The sequence below is a fragment of the Clavelina lepadiformis genome, chromosome 7, assembly GCF_947623445.1.
Source record: "Clavelina lepadiformis chromosome 7, kaClaLepa1.1, whole genome shotgun sequence".
Lineage (NCBI taxonomy): Eukaryota > Metazoa > Chordata > Ascidiacea > Aplousobranchia > Clavelinidae > Clavelina > Clavelina lepadiformis.
The window spans coordinates 12390580-12410783 of NC_135246.1; the positions used below are offsets into that span (position 1 = coordinate 12390580).

At 36.4% G+C, this 20204-nt stretch overlaps 2 protein-coding genes and 1 long non-coding RNA gene across 6 annotated transcripts; 2 read left to right on the forward strand and 1 right to left on the reverse strand.

The window, feature by feature from the left end:
* Positions 1-1093: 1093 nt before the first annotated feature.
* Positions 1094-5602, reverse strand: LOC143464788 (uncharacterized). Of its 2 annotated transcripts, XR_013118537.1 has the most exons (3): positions 5448-5602; positions 4236-4366; positions 1094-1815 (listed from the first exon to the last, which is right to left on the reverse strand). It is a non-coding gene; the product is annotated as an uncharacterized LOC143464788 (long non-coding RNA). The 2 variants fall into 2 exon arrangements; XR_013118536.1 differs by having other exon boundaries at positions 1094-4366.
* Positions 4546-9361, forward strand: LOC143464787 (sodium/potassium-transporting ATPase subunit beta-1-like). Of its 2 annotated transcripts, none has more exons than XM_076962775.1 (7): positions 4546-4760; positions 7396-7524; positions 7617-7736; positions 7808-8001; positions 8110-8274; positions 8348-8518; positions 8690-9361. In XM_076962775.1, the coding sequence occupies exons 1-7, from the start codon at positions 4610-4612 to the stop codon at positions 8792-8794; spliced, it is 1035 nt and encodes a 344-aa protein (XP_076818890.1). In that variant the 5' UTR covers positions 4546-4609; the 3' UTR covers positions 8795-9361. The 2 variants fall into 2 exon arrangements, with proteins under 2 accessions (XP_076818890.1, XP_076818891.1); XM_076962776.1 differs by lacking the exon at positions 4546-4760 and adding an exon at positions 6977-7189.
* A 1392-nt stretch (positions 9362-10753) lies between these two features.
* Positions 10754-16928, forward strand: LOC143465598 (somatostatin receptor type 2-like). 2 transcript variants are annotated; one of them, XM_076963982.1, is made up of 10 exons: positions 10754-11139; positions 11604-11736; positions 11870-12032; positions 12190-12288; positions 12669-12765; positions 12961-13031; positions 13220-13525; positions 13923-14097; positions 15422-15570; positions 15711-16928. In XM_076963982.1, exons 1-10 carry the CDS (start codon positions 11076-11078, stop codon positions 15882-15884), a joined length of 1431 nt encoding a protein of 476 aa, XP_076820097.1. In that variant the 5' UTR covers positions 10754-11075; the 3' UTR covers positions 15885-16928. The 2 variants fall into 2 exon arrangements, with proteins under 2 accessions (XP_076820097.1, XP_076820096.1); XM_076963981.1 differs by having other exon boundaries at positions 10756-11139; positions 11589-11736.
* The last annotated feature ends 3276 nt before the right edge of the window (positions 16929-20204 follow it).

The following is a 20204-nucleotide window of genomic DNA, read 5'->3' on the forward strand; positions in this document are numbered from 1 at the left end:
TTCATTCGAAACGATTTATTGACAGCGTAATGGCTATTCTATTATGATGTCATTCATCATTATTCCTACTTGAGAAACTAGCTTTATAATTTGGTGTTGGGACTGATTTCTATGTTTTTATAACGTTCGACTTAATTTGGATCAATATGTTTGTATTTGTACCAAGTTTAATATAAATTTATCAACATTCAGTATGATGTGAATGAAAAAAATAGAAAACACATAAGATTACAACGAGCGAAGACAACGTTCGGTCTGTTACAGAAAATATTACATGGGAAATTTGTTTTTTCACAAAATCTGACGCGCTTGTCATATTCTAGAAACCATCTTGTAAAAGGGCAAGTAGAACAGAACAAAAATAGGTATTTAATACTTAACAGAAAATGTGAGTTTATATTATCATTGCATGGAAGCTTTTGCTTTCTAGGATGAACCCTGAGTTTACTTCTTTCTGCTGACGAGCCCCCGATTTTTCTACATTGTTAACCGTTTTCTGAAATAGCTATTTATGCTTGGATTACAGTTATTGTTCGCTTACTTCGCACGATATATTGTAAACTGCGCTATAATAAGCAATTTTCAAGACGAAAAAATGATACCTCTGGAACACCGAATAGTAACTTTTGGTGATTAGCTGGAGGCTTTAAGGCCATCCCCAGCGTTTTGCAAACCAGTTTGAAACATTTTTCCAAAATAATGCAAATCACGATACGTATTCAACAAACATATGTAGTACACAGTTTTGTTGTTTTTAACGACAACGCCTTGCTAGGGCTCGGTTATGCCGATATACAACAGCGCTCGAACCGATACTAAGTTGATTCAGCATCACGTATGTTGCGTTTACTTTAAAATGAGCGCAGTAGACTACTGTTTCGATTTTGGCAAAGTGTTTTGTTAAGTACTTTGTCAAGAATCTGGCTACGTTATAGAGAGACTCCCAGCAATGGCTTCTGTGTTACACTTGTGCTAAAATAGAAATAATTGCCTCTAGATGTCTACTGAGAGGAAATATTTACTGACCGCAGAAGTAGCAGTAAAGTAGTAGTAAAGTTAAAACAGAATACTGTCCGTCAAGAACTACAATCACTAGAAGCTAACACGAGTTTTATTAAATTTAAAACAAGGATATTTTAGGAGAAAAAGTAGATCGTAATAGTAATAAGAACATAATATAAACAAGCTTGATTCTTAACATCCTAATTATTTGCTGTATAAAGAACCCCCTGAAACAAAGAATGTATGTAATTTATGTCAGGTAGCCTACGCTGCAAGCAGTTACGTGCATTGCACGTTGGCTATTTTCATGCACACAAAAGAACGGAACAGTAAACAAGTACAAAAACGCAGTTTAAACATCAACAGTTATAACACTGACATAAGCTTTACATCTTTGAATACGTTGCAAACAATGAAAGTTAAGACTCCGGTAACATATTGCCTACTGTATAACAGACGTCGTAATTGCAACCAAGTTTGGTGGTTATACTTTGTTCTTGGGTAACTGCTATCTGTGGAATCAGATGCCAGAGAAATACAGTAAACTATGCCAGAGCAATAATTTCATGAAAGATACGAAAATTTAAGCATGACAGCGTTGGATATAACAGCATAATATGGTGAATAAGATTGAAAAAAAAAGTGTGTCACAATCGCAACTTGCACAAAAGCTAGCTCGGTAACCGGAGCTCAAGTGACAAGGAATCATCACTGGGTTCCTCAGGCCTTTGGTAAAGATTATCATATCATACCATAGCTCAATCCGTTGGTGGTTTCTGGCCACTTGAATTCTTGAAGTAACCAACTATTAGTCTTCAAACAAAATAGGATAGTATTTATAACTTACTTAAATATTATTTGTTAGTATTATATTTAGTAAGATGTCTAAAAATGATGCCTTTGCCGGTACATCACGTGGTATGATGTCATGTCATGGTTCTGCCCAAAGAAAGGCTACCGTAATGAGCTAAAGATTTTTACCCATTGAGAAGGCGAAAGAGAGAGATTCTTCTTCTAAACTGTGGGTAAAAAGCGTAATTATGCCATACAGGCCTAAAATTTCTAAGTCACTCGAGCATAATACCTTCTGTTTCACTTCCAAATGGAGAGTGAAAGGTTCCACTAGATGACTTGACTAGCCTAGCAAGTGTTTGCTTATTGCTATCGCCTATAGAATAGTCTACGTCCATTTTGCAAATACACCGGTTTCTTGTCCAAAATAGTAGCATAGCTGCTGTCATTCAGACCCCAGTCGAAGTGTAGGCAAAGCGGTAAAAGTAGCTTAGGCCTTTTTTACATTAGAATAATTTTAGTGCACGGAAATGATGGAATTCAATCGATCTAATCTAAGCCTAACTCCAACAGTCGGCTCGGTAGCCGGGTGGTTCGAGCGCTGGCCTCACAATAAATGTGGCTTGTGTTCTGTGTTCGATACCCAGTGGCGCCATAACATTGTTATGCCTTTGGGCAAGGCTAAAACTGTTGTCAGTGGACAGTTCTAAATTCGGGCAACAGGTCCATATTATAAATTAAATAAACAAAATAATAAATGTGTGACAATTGGAGCTTGCACAAAGACCAGCTCATTAACCGGGGCTTGAGCGATGAGGAATCATTGCCCGGTTTAAGTCATGCAAAGATTTTCTTGAATCTGAGGATACAGATCATATCATACCAACTTCAGCTGAGTCCAAACTCCAACTGTCCAAACTAGGCAAATTGCATAGAAATTAGAGGTAATGGGCTATTATTGTGATGAAATTACATATAAACTTCAAAGCTATTTTGTGTGTTTGGTGGCTATACTAACCTACCAGTATGGAATGTAAGTTTTTTTGTACACCGGACAGCGAAATTTTCAAAACTGTGCACCATGCAGTAGGCAACAAAAGGTGTGCACCGGTATGCATGAGTGTGCACAGAGTGCAGTAAATAATGTTATGATGATCTTTGCCACCAAGTTTAAATAACACACGTACCGTGTTTAAAGTGTTTTAATGCGATTATGACATGAGGACATGCTAATACGATAGGCCTAATGTCGGGGTTTCATATGTAAAAACTGGGAATGGTAATATTATTAATAAACTAGATTTTACATCCTAATAATAAGCTGCAGGTTAGCCAATTGTGTAGTTTGCTAGACAAACTGTAACTAATGAAAACCATATGTTGAAATAATTGTATCGTATATATCGTCAAGCTGTTGTGTAGCATGATTAAGTTAGGCATTTAAAACTTTAGCTCAAAATTTTGGTGCCTTTCATCTTTCAGTCAATTGCAGCATTTTCAAGGATGCCTATTTCCTATTTAAAAGCTGATAGAAAGCTAATTTTTGGTATGTTGGTTAAGTTTTGATCTCTTAGACAAATCCATTATCAAAATGAAATAACTTTCCATTGAAACTTAGTAATGAAGCCTGATAGTTGCTCTATTTTCACATGAAAACACTTTGGGTCATTTTTGAGTAACTATAGATTATGTAAAAAAGTAGGAAGACTGTAATAATTATAGTGAATGATCTTAGTTGACTAGATTACAAAATTTTCAAGTTTGAAAAAGAACCAATTGCATTTCTAAATAACACAATCTTGCCATAATTTATTGTTTTACAGTGATGAAACTAAGGTACCATAGGTACCCTAGAATATTGGAGCAGAAATATTTTATTTAACTAAAATTTATGTCAGTTTTCAGTGAAACTAAAGAAAAACTGGCAGGTAAGAACAAAGAATTAATAAAAAACAAGAACTGAATAGAGGAAGAAGCCAAAAAAGGCGAGAAATATTCTAGTGAAACCACTTCTGAAAAAGTGTACCAATATCTCTATTTACCAGCAGATATAATTCATTTGGTTAGAGTTAGAGCTATTAGTCCTGGTTAGAGCTACTTTGGCTGCGACTGTTGTTTGCTTAGTAACGTGTTATTCTATTATGCTCTTTGTGCTGTAAATCTGTTTTTTATGCTACATCTTGCATTTTATAAATAAAACACAAAAACTTTTATGCAGTTTTACATTGAATCTGAAAAAATGCATTGTGACATCACAACTAAGCAGGCATACTCGGAACTTACCTGAATATAATATATCAAACTACTCATGCGCAACAAGTCAAGAGTAATTTTATGTTTGTCCCATTGCCAGTTATGATCAACCCCCTGCAATTCTACATTATGAATGTACCATCCTTTATGCATGGGTCAAGTTTTTGCATATAGTCGACTCCACATACCATTTCACTTATTTCCAGTTGTTTTGGCGAAACTTTAGATTTGGTGTAGTTTGAAATCTTGCTTTCAGGCACCAGTCTTCTTTTAAGTATTTAGAAGAACTGCATAACGGATTCATGATTCAAATGATAACCTGTTAAAACATGAATATCATAATATATGCGTGTTATAGTTATGTTTTTATTTTTTAAAACATATTATTACACACTTCAAAAGTTGTTGAAAAACAAACAGTAACATATATGCTACATAAAAGCTTGATTTTGTAAGGTTATCGCATGTGATTGAAAAATGATATCATACAGATTATATTATCAGAAAAACTTGATTTTGCTTCCAGTGGGATTTCGGAGATTAGTCTAAATTTAAAATTACAATGTCTAAAGAAAGTATTGCATCTAGTGATGAAAATGTTTCTCGTTTATCCGCTTGCTGGAGTGGTTTTACAGACAAACTGGTTGATTTTCGGAAATTTATTTGGGATCCTCAAACGAAAACTGTTCTTGGACGTGGCGGAAAAAGTTGGGGTGAGCCATTTTGTTTGTTATTTTAACACCATTGCACATGATTTATTTCTATGCATAAACAACTTATAATTTCAGTCAATTTAGAATATATTTTCAGTTCATTACTTAAAATAAACCAAAATGCAACAAGGCGGAAAATAAAACCTTGAAGACTGAAGCAAAATTAAATGCCTTATTTTAAAAAGCATAGATTATGTTCAACTTGCCTTAGCAATCAGTTGCTTAACGTGAATCACCAATGTAAAGGAGCTTACCAAAAACTTAGTGCACCAGTAATTGTCATTTCAAGGTTTCATGAAAATGGATATAATCAGCCTAAATCAGCTTTGGTTTCCAAATGGAAAGTTTTATAAAAAATTAAATATTTTTCATAATATGCATTAGTTAAAAATAGTAATTCATTTGCGAACGTTTTAGTAAAATTATCGTTCCCTTAACGTGTATTACGTTATGTTTGACTAAACTACTTGTGAGTTAAAAAGTTGTAAAATTTTCCAACATGTATGCAATAAAACATGAAGCCATAAAAATTAATGCTCGGCTCATAGCAGCCTTGTTTGTAGAGAGATAACTAAGCATACGTTCGAACGATGTCTTTTGTAAACGGTCGGTTACGCAACACGTTTCAACGTTTCCTTTTTTCCGAAATAATGATAAGTTACAAGGAAGTTGGGGAGTACGGCTCACCGTTAAAAATCGCTGTATAAAAACCAATAAACCGCAAGCCGACTTGCAATGATAAGGCTTGATTTTCATAAGAACCAACATCGCCGTCTCAAAACTGCCTCGATACGGAAAACATCAATAATAATTTAATATGCATTGCATACGAAAGATTTATTTTTTCTGGAAAATAATTAACAATCAGCCATAAAAATAGATTATCCTCCAGCTGTGAAGTTGTCTTGTTAATGTTAAAGTCGCTTAACGTTTCTTATGCTTGTTAGGTTAATCAATGGAGAAAACACATTAAACAGATTGACACTTTCTTCTTCACTTTATGGCCAATGGCTTAACACAAAGCAAAGCTATACTACGGCTACTTAATGCTTTAGTGCTACCTACATTCTAGAAAACCTTACTTGAACGTCTAAACAGCAGTGCCTTCGTATCTGCCTAAACTTCTTTTGCCAATGACGCCTCAAGCTAAAGAAAGATTGCAAAAATATCGTTAGGATAACGTATAAAGTGTTAAAGTGATTATTTTTTAACAAACGGCCCTTAACCTGCTTTGCCTGATTGCTCATCCATGCCTGCAGGCTATGCATCAGTCCCGATCGCCGATCACTGCGTCATACTTACAGTATTTGGTAACCTACAGACAGGTGAGAATTTGTATCACAAGGCAGTTACCGTGTTTCGGCTAAAATTTACTGGAGCCGAGTTACAGAGTATTTGCACAGGACATCGCGATAACTATGAAATTCATTCGATATACACGAGTCTGATTAGTGATTAGTAAAAATTATTTGTGAGTGAGTTGTCGATTAAAGACCTTCATTAAATTCGATGCCCAAATGCCGGATTAAAGCAAACAAGCGGCTAACACTCTGCAATCGTTCTTTATTGCATCGAAAAATCAATTAAATAATCTCTAAAGCTCCGAAATTTGTTATAATCGAACAGGTTTTTATTGCAGAGCCTGGTATATATTCCTTGTAGTGCTTAACAGCCTCGTTGGATGGGTGTGTCCGTGACTCCGCGATGCTTGCAGAATAGCAATAAGGACAATCTCTTGGAATTGAAAAGCAAGACTTAGCTCATCTGCGACTGCAAACTGATAATATAATTAAATGTTGTAGCTTAAACACGTTGATTTGTGATTGAAAAAATAGACTGATATAAAAAGGCATTTTTTTTTTCGGCAAAAAGTTCGGCATTTTTTATGGTTGATGGTGGACGTAAATGTGTTTTGATGAAAGGACAGTGCAACTAGAAATAATCACGTGCGTTATGCTTAAACGCCCGAATCCAGAGCGTTATTCTTCAAGTGTTAAATCGTAAACAAGCAACAAAGAATGTTGGAAGTTCTTTACGACATTCGTTAACAGTTTAGTTCGTTAGCGTTAGCAGTCCAGAAACCCGATGTCAAATTTTTGTGTTAAAAGTAAAGAAAACTGTCAAAAACGTGGGCTACCATTATCTTAAACTTTTACTTTAGTGATTCGTTAAGAAAACGTGGAAACCGTTGTGCGTTTTCTTATAAAACTTGTCCACGCTGTTACGTAATTTACTTGTTCTTAGCCCCAGTCTTGATCGTGGTAGTTTTTAGGGTTCTGTAAACTTAGGTTAAATAAAATAAAGAAAAATGAGCTCTAAGCAGTCTGTGCCATGGACAGTTACCGCAAGAAAAACTTTGCGTGATTTTGGTACTTTTCTGATCGACACCGAAAACCGCACAGTTATGGGGAGGACCGCTAACAATTGGGGTATGGTCGTGGTTAAGTAATTTCACCTACCCAGAACGTTTGTATTTCTGTTATTCGTAAATATATAGGAAAACTTATAAAAACAATGAAAACCAATCAAAAAAATGCATATTTGCACTACAAAGAATAACCATAACAAACCGTAAAGAAATATGAAAAGTTCTAATGATTTTTATGACCAATTTTTTAATTGATTTATGGTTTAGGCCAAATTCTCATCTTTTACGCCGTCTACTATGCCTTCTTGGCCGGACTCTTTGCTGCCGCCCTTTCAATTGTGCTGGGAATTTTGGACCCGTATGTACCCCGCTTTCAAACAAGATTACAGGCACCAGGTGATTAGACATTTTGGTTTGGTTTTACGTTTAAACCGTGCATTGTGTGTGTGCGGCATCACAAATCAATTTTACGAAATCCCACTTTGCAGGACTCACAATACAACCAAGACTACCATCCAGAGAAGCATTAACTTCGGACATACGTTTCACCGCCAGTGATCCCGATAGTTACGCCCAGTACACCACCCAATTAACAGAGTTTTTGAAACGTAAGTTTGTTACAAATTGACCGAATACATCTCGGACGTTATGTAGTGTAACTTACCAACTACTTTCATAGAATACGAAAAACAAAGCGACACAGATTTTTTCCAACCAAACTGCACCAACGGTAAGGTACAAATCTATCAGGGCTTTGCTGAAGGCGACATAGCGAGATCTTGTCCATTTAAGACCGCTGATCTTGGTCCGTGTGGTAGCGGAGAGTTCGGTTATGATGAAGGCAAACCGTGTATTTACGTCAAAGTCAACAGGGTACGTTTTCTAGTTTCTAGAAAGATGGGTTTTAGCATTGCTCCATTACTTATAGTTTACTTTAAACAGCAATAGATTTATAAGCAACATTGAATAATATTGTTTTAGATAATAAACTGGTATCCGGTGGGATTCACTGACATTACAGCAGCTACAGGTCAATCACAAGCTCAAGCTTCAGCGGTATCGAGAGCTCCACCTTTACGAGATGTTCTTAGTGTTAACGGGGGCTCTTACGATCCCTACAAAATGTACATCAGTTGCTACGGCTGGGTGAGTAGCTGAGTGCACATTGATTTCAAAAAAATGCCGTTGGCCGAGTATTGTACTGTTTTTATTCTGGCAGAGCGATGAGGATCGAATCAATCTGAACGGGGAAAGCAATCTTGTTAGCATAAACACGAAGTACTATCCTGCAGACAACGGCATACCATTCATGTACTATCCATATTACGGGAATCTAAGACAGCCCGAATTCGTCACTCCAGTAGTTGCTGTACAATTTACAAACGTCACGGTAAGGCTGGAGTAAAAATCATCTGCTTACATATTGCCTGCTATATTTATACAAAATGCAAGTGGTATGTTTATACATTCAGCTTAAATTGTTATCATTACGGAGAAATCAATTCATCCGCCAAATAGATTGCAATTCGCAATGCAAAGATTTTGTTAAATGTTTTTGCAGAGAGGTCAAGAGATAAAAGTTACGTGCAAGGCCTATGCACGAAATATTGAGGATGATGAACGTATGAGCATCGGTTACTATTCTTTCCCCTTGAAGATTGATTAAAAAATTGGAATGTTAACGTGTCAAATGAGAAATTTTTCTAACCGACAAGTTTCTGTAAACACGTAAAAGAACACTCAAATTAACCGTTTCATGTAGATTTTTTTCTTACCGAGCAACAGTTTCCCACAATAAAACGGACGCGTTTGTCATTGAAATAACCTCTGTCGATTTTCGATCAATAATTAACGAAAGCAGCATTGCGCCTTTTTACGCTCCAGCAATAGCAATAGGTAATCCCCAGGCGAAATTAATTATCTATTAACCTTCTGCATAGAATAATTTGTGATGGATAAAACAATCTTATGCTCTTGTTTTAACCAACCTTCTATCTACTTATATATCGAGCAATCGCTTGATATACAGTAGCGGCTTATTAAAACTATTATTATAATTACATCGTTAGGGATCATTTTTTTTGCGTGTCGTTGCGTTGTTTGAAATTCGTGAATCGTTACTGTTCAGTTACTTTAAAGTCAGAGAGTCAGTTTGGTTGTGTTTTGCTGCTGTATAACGTTGCATTTCGGTTCGTACAATATCAGTCAAAATAAAACATATTTCAATTGCAAACCACCCTGTTTGATCCTTCATTCTTGCTGTGCATGACACTAGAAGGTTTACTTTACTGTAAAACATCCCGCCGGGAAAACACGCGCCCACAGTTGTTCTTGGTGCAGTTGCTGGAATATTCCATTACGCTATCCGATACGTCACGTGTTTTGTGCTCTCACACCGCGTGGTTTGGTCACGGTTTAATGAATAGCCGGCGAGAAGCGGCGTTAATGGTAAACTAGCAGTGACGAACTTCTTTCTGCTTGGTATTCAACGCTGTTTATTTGATACCGCCTTGAGCACACAAAGGCCGATTAATGAATGTGTTTCACACAGGCACGGCTCGAATAACTTCCTTTAGAAATTTAGATGGATCACTTGTTTAGCTTGAGATGTTCAACCAAGCTTTACTTTATTTTATGAAAATCAGTTAGTTAGAGCATCCATTTCATTTTGGATGCACTGATAAACAACATGACGAAATAATTTTCTACCGAAACGCTTGAGGTGGTGTTCCGCGTAGGCTTCATGACTGACACTTACTTTCGGAGGGGCGAGTTGATTCGTCATTTCTTTCCACCAGCGAATTGCACTTTGTTTCTTTTCAAAACAAAAGCAGCTTCATGAAAACATCCTGTAACCCAGTGCTGTTTTTCAATGACGTATTTGCACAAGGACATGTAGACTTGCGTTAGAATCAATATTGTACTGCACGAAGCATTGTGACGCATTTTGAGCGAAACCAGGTGTAAAAGAGATAACTTCAATATCACTGGTTCGTTTTGAAATTGTAAAATTTATTTCCCTAAAGGATTTTAGAGTAAGCAGTTTACTCGGTTTTGCTGCATACATATAACTGTACAGAGTAAACCATGCACTACCTGCAGCTGCAAGAATTTTACATTTTGAAATATACATCTACGCCATTTGCTGATACTGTACTGGTTTTCGAAAAGTTTTTTGTCACATTGCGCCGCTTAGCGGACAGTATTTAAAGAAATTTCAACGGGACATTGTCAAAATAGCATACAACAGTGGTTAATATTTTAAAAGGCAAACGCCAAGGCTAAATTTACAACTACTTTTATACTCTAAAAGTGAAACATTGTGCTGTGTGTATCATGACTTTTGCAACTCCTTATGGTTTAAAGTTTAATTGCAAAACTTCAAATCAAGTTTAATCGATTTTACATCCATACATACCACGTGGTGTAGACTGTTATGAAAGGCGATATTTACCGCAGTTAGTCTTCAACTATGCTTGGAATTGGAAAACAAAACTTTATTTTGATTGATATATTGAGGAAAAAGGAAATCGCCCACTCACTAACGGAAAATGGAGGCCGTTTAATAAGAATAACGTTTCTTGCTCTTCAGTTTATTTGTTTAACGTCTGATTGCAACATTATTATTAGTAGGTGGGATATAAATTGCAAAGCGATGCTTATGTTAGCTGTATTTGTCATTAACGAGTTTTAAGTTCTTATCGAGGAGTAACCTTAGCTTTTCGTAGGAACGCTTAAAAAGCTTTTAAAAAGGAAACATGTGAAATGGTCCATGAATTAGCTGTTTTAAGAAATAAATATAGTTGGAGATTTTAAAACTTATTTATTATTATATTGCGTTATACATATATTGCATAACGTTTTACTCAAGTAAATTGTTGACTGTTTATAGACCAGAAACGTTTCTTATTAACTTTTGATATTTCAGTAAGCAAGTGTTTTCCGCTATGATGTCCGGATATGGATCTCTTGACTATAGTGATAATCTCTGGTTAGCAGGAATTCCCACAGGTACTGCATATTACACTTTTTATAATCGAATTAAACTGTAATCTTATAAGACCGAAAGAAAAACTATTTCGATACAGCAAATAAATTCATAAAAGCAAAAATAGCCTACATCTGTTAATGGCGGCTATTCTTGCTGCAGGAACTCTTTGCTTTACGAGAACGCTTAAACTATTTTTCATGGTTTTTAAATTTAAACGTTTTGCATATAACTTTACTTACATTATCAACTAGCGGGTTTTAGGCTTGTGGTCAAACTAAGGCCGATGCAAGTCTTGCGTTTCAAGTTATTATTTCCTCATTTAATTATAACAAGCCGTCCTGTTACGAAACGAGCCGTGATTAATGACATATACCTTTTACGACTTTCGATGTAGGCTAATATAAGTCTTTAGCGAAATAAGAATACTCTTGAAAACAAAATACTGATTGCTATACCCATTACTATGCAGAAATGATGTTTGCAGACTATTGTACGCCCAAATCAAAGTGGATGCCGGCCACAAAAATTGTGATCGCAATTATCGGGTTGTGTCTTAATATTATTGCCATATCGGTTATCATCATACTTAAAGATTTCAAGAAAAAGATATCGCATTGGTAAGATTCGGTTACCACCATGAAAACAAGCTCGTATGCATATCTATAATTTTAAAGTAGTGCAACTGGCTAACGTATATAAATGGTGTTGTTCACATAGATGTTTTTTCTCTATTTTGAATTGGTCATATAGGTTCGTGCTGCAGCTCGCAATAGCAGATTCAATTTTTCTGGCTCTGCTGCCTTTTTTGGCTGTTGAAGACTTGAAGGGAAAATGGAATTTTTCTTCAACAATGTGCAAAGCTTTTCATGGCATCTTCATGTTGAACTATTACGCTGGAATATTTTTTCTGACCGTAATTTGCCAAAACCTAATTTACCATATATGATAATGACGTTTGTTTCAAAAACCAGCGAGGAAATTTACTAGTCAAAGCTATTACTTCCATAACGAATCCAGATAAGCAGAACATATTGAATTTTTTCATATTTTTCGTAAACTATTAAATATAGGTGATGAGCTTTGACCGTTACATAGCAATCGTGCACGGAGTTTCAGCGAGATGGAACCGCATTCGAACCCACACAAACGCGGTCATCATTACCGTGATTGTAAGTGTCGGCTTTGCACATAGGCTAAGAAATGGAACAAACTCTATTTTAAAATATTCTCTACTAATAAAAACTGAAATAAGAAGTTATTTTTAACAATCGTTTGTTAAGGAAATTGAAAAAATTGATTCGATTACAACCAATCGATTAAAAGGAATATCTTCCTCTTTTTTAGAATAAAAGTTACTTGAGTTTAAAGATTTGTAATAGTTTTTTATGGTAAAGGTTGAACAGTAGGCCTAACTGAGTTTTCCTGGCTATAACTTTCTGTAGTCAAGGCTTCTAACCAAAGTAAGCTTATAAGTAAGATACCAACAAGCGGTATAGGTGCAATCGCCAGTGATGAAGAATGGATGCTGGTAACCACTCTCTGTCAACAGGTCTGGTTTATATCCGCTGCTCTTTCTGTCCCTGCTTGGCGTTGGTCAAACGTGACTACGTGTACATGTCAATACTTATTTCAAGAAGAACATCCAAGTGGGTCATAAATAAGCATAAATTTAGTCGAAAACAAGTAAATGTTTAGCATATAAGCTAACTTAGGTTGTAGGCTAGATCTTTTTTTGAAAGCACTTTTCTTCATCTGGATGAAAGGCATCTATCAAAAAACAACATAAAAATATCTGTTTAGCCATGAGCTTTTTTCAAGTAACTCATTTGTTATTGTTATAGAGAATTATACGGAGTCGGAAGATTACTACTATCCTTATAATTTAGAACAACCACCCCCGGAAGTAATTCATGTGAGTAATTCCAATGCATAAAATAGATATTGTGATATAGCCCTATAACCTATTATAAGCTATACTTATAAGTAGAAATAGCTCCTGAATATTCTATGATTAGTCATAGGTCATATGTCATATTTGATGTATGATCAAATAAGTTAAGGTGTTTGGTTTTGTTACAAGTATTAAACTTGTTTTTGCAGGAAGCTATTTTAGCCGGTGGACATGCTGCTTGCAAACACAAACCATACGACAACCTTAAACTTTGGGTTTTAATCAATTTTGTCGTCGCGTTTGCTCTTCCAGTCGCCATACTACTGATCTGCTACAGCTTAATTTTATGGAGAGTTTTACACCCAGCCGTACGTCAAGTGAAACGGGAGAGCTACCGTCGCAAAAGCTTGGACGTGTCATCACGCGGAAAATCAAGATGGTCAAGCATCTCGTCGTCGTCTTCTCGTTTTTCATCAAATGGTCTTCGGCAGAAGTACCGGGTGACCGGTATTGTAGTAAGTTTAAGTTTTTATTTATTTGTATTATCAACCAAATTTTTCCCAACTGAAAATCTTTTAATTTAAACTTAAACCTATATAACCTACTTAATTTCCTTCGAGATAGGAAGACAATGCTAATCGAATAATTTTGACAGCATGCAATTTAGCCAATTTTTGAGATAAATCTCAAGTTTACAAATTTCGTGCTATGTTTTTCGTTTAATCTAGTACTAGAAGGCCTATATCAATTCAATACATAATATGATAACAGGTAAGCTACTGATCTTAATTAAAAGATGGGAATATTTTTACAACCTACACAGCAAACAACCTGAAAATATAAAAATACCATCGATACACCTTCAAATTCGTTATGCGTATTTGAACATGCGCGTTATGCTTTTACAAACAGGTATCACTTGTCATATTTTTTATTCTGTGCTGGTTGCCATACTATGTTGAAATGTTGTGGAGATTTGACGGACTCCCGTTTGCTGATGGCGAAAAGTGCAAACGAATTCATCAGATTACTGTGCTCTTAGCATACTCAAACAGTATGCTAAACCCGATTTTCTACACGTTCCTGGGTAAGTTTTCTGTTGTAATAATATTAGATAAAGCTACATTATTCTTTTTTGTTTCTTTAATGTGCGGTAGAGCTCTGAGCGGTATGTCAGCAGAGGTGGGCAGTCGGTACTTTGAAAGTAACGTCGGTAACGGTACCGGTATTTGGCAAAAAAGTACCGATGGTTCCGGTGTTCGGTACTATTTCAAAAAAGTAGTTTGTACTCTGTCGGTACTCGGTACCGGTACTTTTTGTGTAAAAGATGCTGCTGCAAGTGCAATATTTGCCGCTATTATGCCCCGGGTAATGGTTACTCCAGGTCAAAACATATATGACGTTAATCGCTTGCAATTTTACTTGATATTTCTAGACTTAAAAAAATCAACAAATGGTAAAAATAGTACTAAGAATTAATTAGCATGTATTTTTGAAAACAAACTTGCTAAAATTTTGAAATTATCACGTGAAAGTGCCGAGTACCAGGACCGATTGAAATTTCTTGAAAAAGCAACTCGGTTAAAAAGTATCGACAGTACCGGTATCGGTACTGAAAAAGTACCGCGGTACAGTAATATTCCATACTATAGTACCGCGGTACTGCCCACAAATGTATGTCAGCCATGGAGATACGTCAAAATTACAGCAATGCAAAGTGCGTGCCCGCAAAATCACAATTTATCTCTCAAATACTGAATTCTGCTGAGCGCAATAACGTATGTTACCTATAAAATAATTTAGAAAACTATGAAACTAAAGCTACCACGATTTAACGGAAACATTCGCACGTTTGAAGCTTTCTGTTTGTACGTTCTGTTTTACAGATTTCTTGTTATCTTAACTTAAACTCTATAACATATAAGCTTAGGCTTCACAGCAACCTAAATCTAAACTAAATCTATTTTCAGTAACCTAAACCTAACTTTAAATAAACCTTATAAATAATTAATTAATATCAAGTTTTTGTATGCTAATTTTCCTAACCTAACTGTCAATTTTTAACTACGAGCTTCGTGACCTACTTACGGCAAAATATTCGCATTGTTCTTCGCACTGCTTGTCGTTATCATTACCGTATTAATTTCAATATAAATACCAGTTTCCGCAGATGCGACTCGTGCTAGTATCTTCGCATACTCACAAATGAATCAAAGCGAGTGTGGGGCTGTGGGCAAAAAAGTGTGCTCGCTTATTCACTCAGAGGCCGCTCACTACAATGCACACATAAACTATAGTTCTGTTTTGAAAGCGACATGTGTTCGAAGACTTTATCGACGCAATCCAGGACAAAACAACAAAACCTTCCAACATATATCCAGTAACAAGTATTTTATCTATTGCTTGATCAGGGTCGAAATTTAAATATCGACTGCGTGCAGCAACAAGGTCATTTCGGCAGTGGTCGTCCCACAACACAGCCTTTTCACATGCCCCATCAGGCCGAAGCGCTAATCGAAGACGCGAAAAAAAGCTGAGTGTTGCTGTAGATCAGGCAAAGGTAAATATCTTGGCTTCTATTGGGCTATTTTTCATGTAACCACAAGTTTTTTAAACCAGTTTGAAGCTTCTTCAGCTGTACTTTTGGAATAAATTTATAATTATAATGCTTTGCTGTGTATACCATATCTTTCATGACAGCATAGCACTGCTGCCGGCAACGGAGTGACACAGCAACAAGTGGTTTGTAAGGTTAACTCTGTCGAGCTTCGGGATAAAGTTCGTCTCCTATCAACAACTCTTGCTGACAGCGATTGCAATGAAAATGCTCATTGGCCAGCTGTTGGTTTCGTAGAAATGCGCAATATGCTTTGAAGAATAGGTGTTTATGCTAACACATACCCACTGCTTAGTAACTAAGTCATACACACAACAACTAGTTGTCGAGATCATCTACTACGATGATTCGACTACGCCTTTTTGTATATTCATAACAAATGTTCGAAAATAGATGATTAGCCTACGTAAGGCACAAGTATTGGCTTCTTTGACCTATTTCAATACCTAAACGTCAACAACTGTGTTTTGTACAATGTTTGCACAAACAACACTTTATAAGCGCTTATTTTATGTATGATACTACTCTACCAGTAAAACGGCTGACGGTACATTTAACATCATTGGGAAGACTGTATAAAGAAGCTATAAAGTGATAGGACAAGAAATTTGCTAGTCTATTAACGAAGCAACAAAACGCAACAAAGCCATCCCCACGACATGCTCGGGGGTCGTGACCGCAATCGACTACATGTATATAAGCTACTTAAGTTGTTTTTATTGACCTACTAGTGCATATCTTGATGCTGCCTAGCTGTTTAATGTAAAATTTACTGCTTACATGAAATATCAACTATTGAGAGACGAATTAATTGCTTGAACAACGAATTAACTTTGTAATGAAATGATTGTTTGTCGTTCCTTATCCTGTAAGGGCGACCACTTCAATTACAAAGTTTGTCTGTTGAATAGCTTATTGTTGTCCTCGAAGTGAATGAGTCTCAAGGTCGTTGTCTGCTTTTCTTAATCTTAGAATTAATTGTACACCTCGACAACTATATATTCTGATTATATTGAAGCTTCATTGAACGAATAAATCAAGATAGAACACTGTGACAGCAACAGCATAAAGACATGTTGCGGCGTTGAACATACAACTGATAAGTGATGACTCGTAATGCACGCACAGTAACAGGGAAGCAATCGATTACGTCTCGCAGTGTTATGCTTCACTGATTCGATAGATGAGAATTCTATGTCGTACACAATTTTATATTACATTAATTGATATATTTATCACAACTTGCTTGCTTGAGCTCTTCATAATTTTAATCATATTGTAAAATAAAGTTTAAACCTGTGTTTGAGTCTTTTGACAATATCGCAAATATACCGTGTTAACATCAGAAGGGAATGATAAAATGGTGGAGGCTAGGGCTTAAGCAAATAAAAGGTTTGTGTAGAAGAGCTTCGCTCTTGGTTTCTTTCTACAAAAAACGAGTGCATTCGTTTTTCTGCTCATGCTCTTATAGTAATTCAAAATTATTTTCACTCTATATAGCGCATTTTCAAAAACAATCGCTTTCCTATGTTTCATGTTTGCATTTTAAAACGTGTGTCTAACTGTAGCCTAACAATTGCTTGGAATTTCATGGAATCCCATGATGAAGAGTTTTTGTTTTGGAAAAAGAGTGACGAATGAATAAACCATTAATAAAGATCGTGCTCGTGGTTCCGTCCTAAGTTAAAAAATGAGCGTCGCTTTCGAGATTGCTGCTAAAAAAAGTGCGCGCTGTTGGTAAAATTTTCTCTTGACATCACCAATAGCAGCCTGCTGTTTGTTTTCGGGTAGCAGCCTGGATTGACGACTTCACTTGGTTGCTGATCGGTACTATAACACCTTGCTAGTGGTGACGTCATGCTGCTGTTCAGTGATTTAGAAAGGTTGATTAGTCGTAACTGGGAAAACGAGTCTTATTGCTGTGCAGCAGCCTACTGTTTTCAAATAACACACGATTATTGTTTATTGATCAGGTTTACTGCTGTTCATTGTTTACTGTCTTTTATTGACAAGTTGCTATTAATCAGGTGTAATGCTAGGCTGCTGCTTATTCAACAATAGCACCCACTATTTTGGTTAAGACCCCGCCTCTATTCTACGAAATGTTTTTGGGTATAACTCGATAAGCAAAAACACTCATTTAATTTCCGTTTTGCTGCCATATAAGTTTAACGGACTCTGCACGAGCTTAACGATGCTTGCTTCTGTTCAATGGAGCTGGTAAACAGTTCTAAATTCAGGTTAGGCTTTTTACGACTTTTAGTCCAAGGATAAAGATTGTCGGATCGGTAGCCCAAAGATTGGTTCGAACCGTGACGCGACACCTTATCGAAAGACACTTTATCGAACGACACTTAATCGAACGACACTTTATCGAAAGACACTTAATCGAACGACACCTGATCGAAACGACACCTGATCGAAACGACAGTTGATCGAACGACACTTTATCGAACCGAAAGTTGATCAAACGACACTTTATCGAACCGACAGTTAATCAAACCGACAGTTGATCGAACGACACTTTATCGAACCGACAGTTCAAGCAAGATTTTTGCGTGTTTCTCAAACATTGAAACAATGGGTCATTGTGATGTTCAGCTATCTGTCCATGTTTGTTTGATAAAGTTGGATTTTGTAATTTTTGAGATATTGTGATATTTATATAATTTTGCTCTCTCTCCGCATTGAAACGTATTACTCATTTACGCACCAATAACTTGACACAACAACAACAACAACACAGCATTAAAGTGACACTTGATGCTGCTTGCTTTGTGAAAGTTTTTCAACATCTGGTGACAAGTCATATGAAGCAAGAACCAGAACATTTTCTAAATAGGCGTCGGAAATGCGTGATCTTAGCTTGCTTTTCGTGAATTTCATTGTTGAAAACATTTGTTCACATGTGTACGTGCTACCAAGCATCGAAGCCATTTATTTTGCGCTGTCGGTCAAGCTGGGATAAAGACCACTTTCAAGAAGCTACTTTGTGTAAAAGTCAGACAGCGACATGCCCCTTGCTATTAAATTTTGCCTTCAATTCCTTACTCTTTGTATCTATAATGACTAGTCTAGTCTACTGTACAGACAATCTCGTACTTAGTAATTCTCGTGCGTATTCTTGTGATATCTTATTAATATGTGGGCGGGCCGGCCGCCATGCGAAATCGAACACTTTATGATACAAATATAAAATATAGATATAAAATATAAATTGTCAACTTTATGATATATACATCACGATTCATTAATGCACACCATTACAAAGACCGCACATCACAATGGCTCATTGTTCCAATGTTTGAGAAACACGCTAAAATCTTGCTTGAACTGTCGGTTCGATAAAGTGTCGTTCGATCAGCTGTCGTTTCGATAAAGTGTCGTTCGATCAACTGTCGGCTCGATTAACTGTCGTTCGATAAAGTGTCTTTCGATAAAGTGTCTTTCGATAAGGTGTCGTAGTACCGGTTCGAACGCTGGCCCCGCAACAAATGTGGCTTGTGATCGATACCCAGTGGCGCCATCTCGTTTTAATGCTCTTAGGCAAGGCATTACCGGAATTTACTTCTGTTCTGTAGGCTGTAGAGCTTGTGGTTAGTTCTTAATTTGGGCTATACTAGACCTATAAAAAAAATAAAAACAAAATAAAAAATGTTTGACAATTAGAACTTGAACAAAGCTTATCTCGGTAACCGGAGCTCGAGCGATGAGGAATCATCGCCTGGTTTAAGTCGTGCAAAGACTTTCCTCAATTCGAGAATAATGAATAATTTATAATACCACACCGTCACAGGAATTTGGTGCTTTAGTAAAGCGTAAAGCAGCTTTTCGTATGTAACCTTTATGCATTTCTCACAGTTAGAAGAATAAAGGGTAATGAAAAAATTTGCAAAACATGGCCTACAAACTGAAGTTTTTGCTGTCCACAAAAAATGAATGCGCGTAACGTATCTTGCACATCTCTGATACACTTTGGTTAAGAACTTGCGGTCCAAGCGAACCTGCACTGTGGTAGGCTACTGTAAGATAGCGTGACGCGACACTTAATCGAAAGACACTTTATCGAACGACACTTTATCGAACGACAGTTTATCGAACGACACTTAATCGAACGACAGCTGATCGAAACGACAGATGATCGAACCGACAGTTGATCGAACAACACTTTATCGAACCGACAGTTGATCAAACCGACAGTTGATCGAATCGACTGTTGCTTCTCCCGCACACAGTCATAGCAAAACGTGGCGTACAGTTGCATTGTTTGCTGTAGAAAATTGAAATTTGGTGACTTTTCATAAAAAATGTTCAGCTATCTGTCCATGTTTGTTTGATAAAGTTGGATTTTGTAATTTTTGAGATATTGTGATATTTATATAATTTTGCTCTCTCTCCGCATTGAAGGCATTTGAAGCGTATTACTCATGTACGCACCAATAACTTGACTAACTATTCTCTTTCGTTCTCTTCTCGCGGTCAGCTGGTTTTCCGCACAGCGGGGTCGCGGCGTAACAAGAAGAATTTCTAGAAATGTGTCACTTTTAGAAATACTTAATTTACACTAAATTCACTTT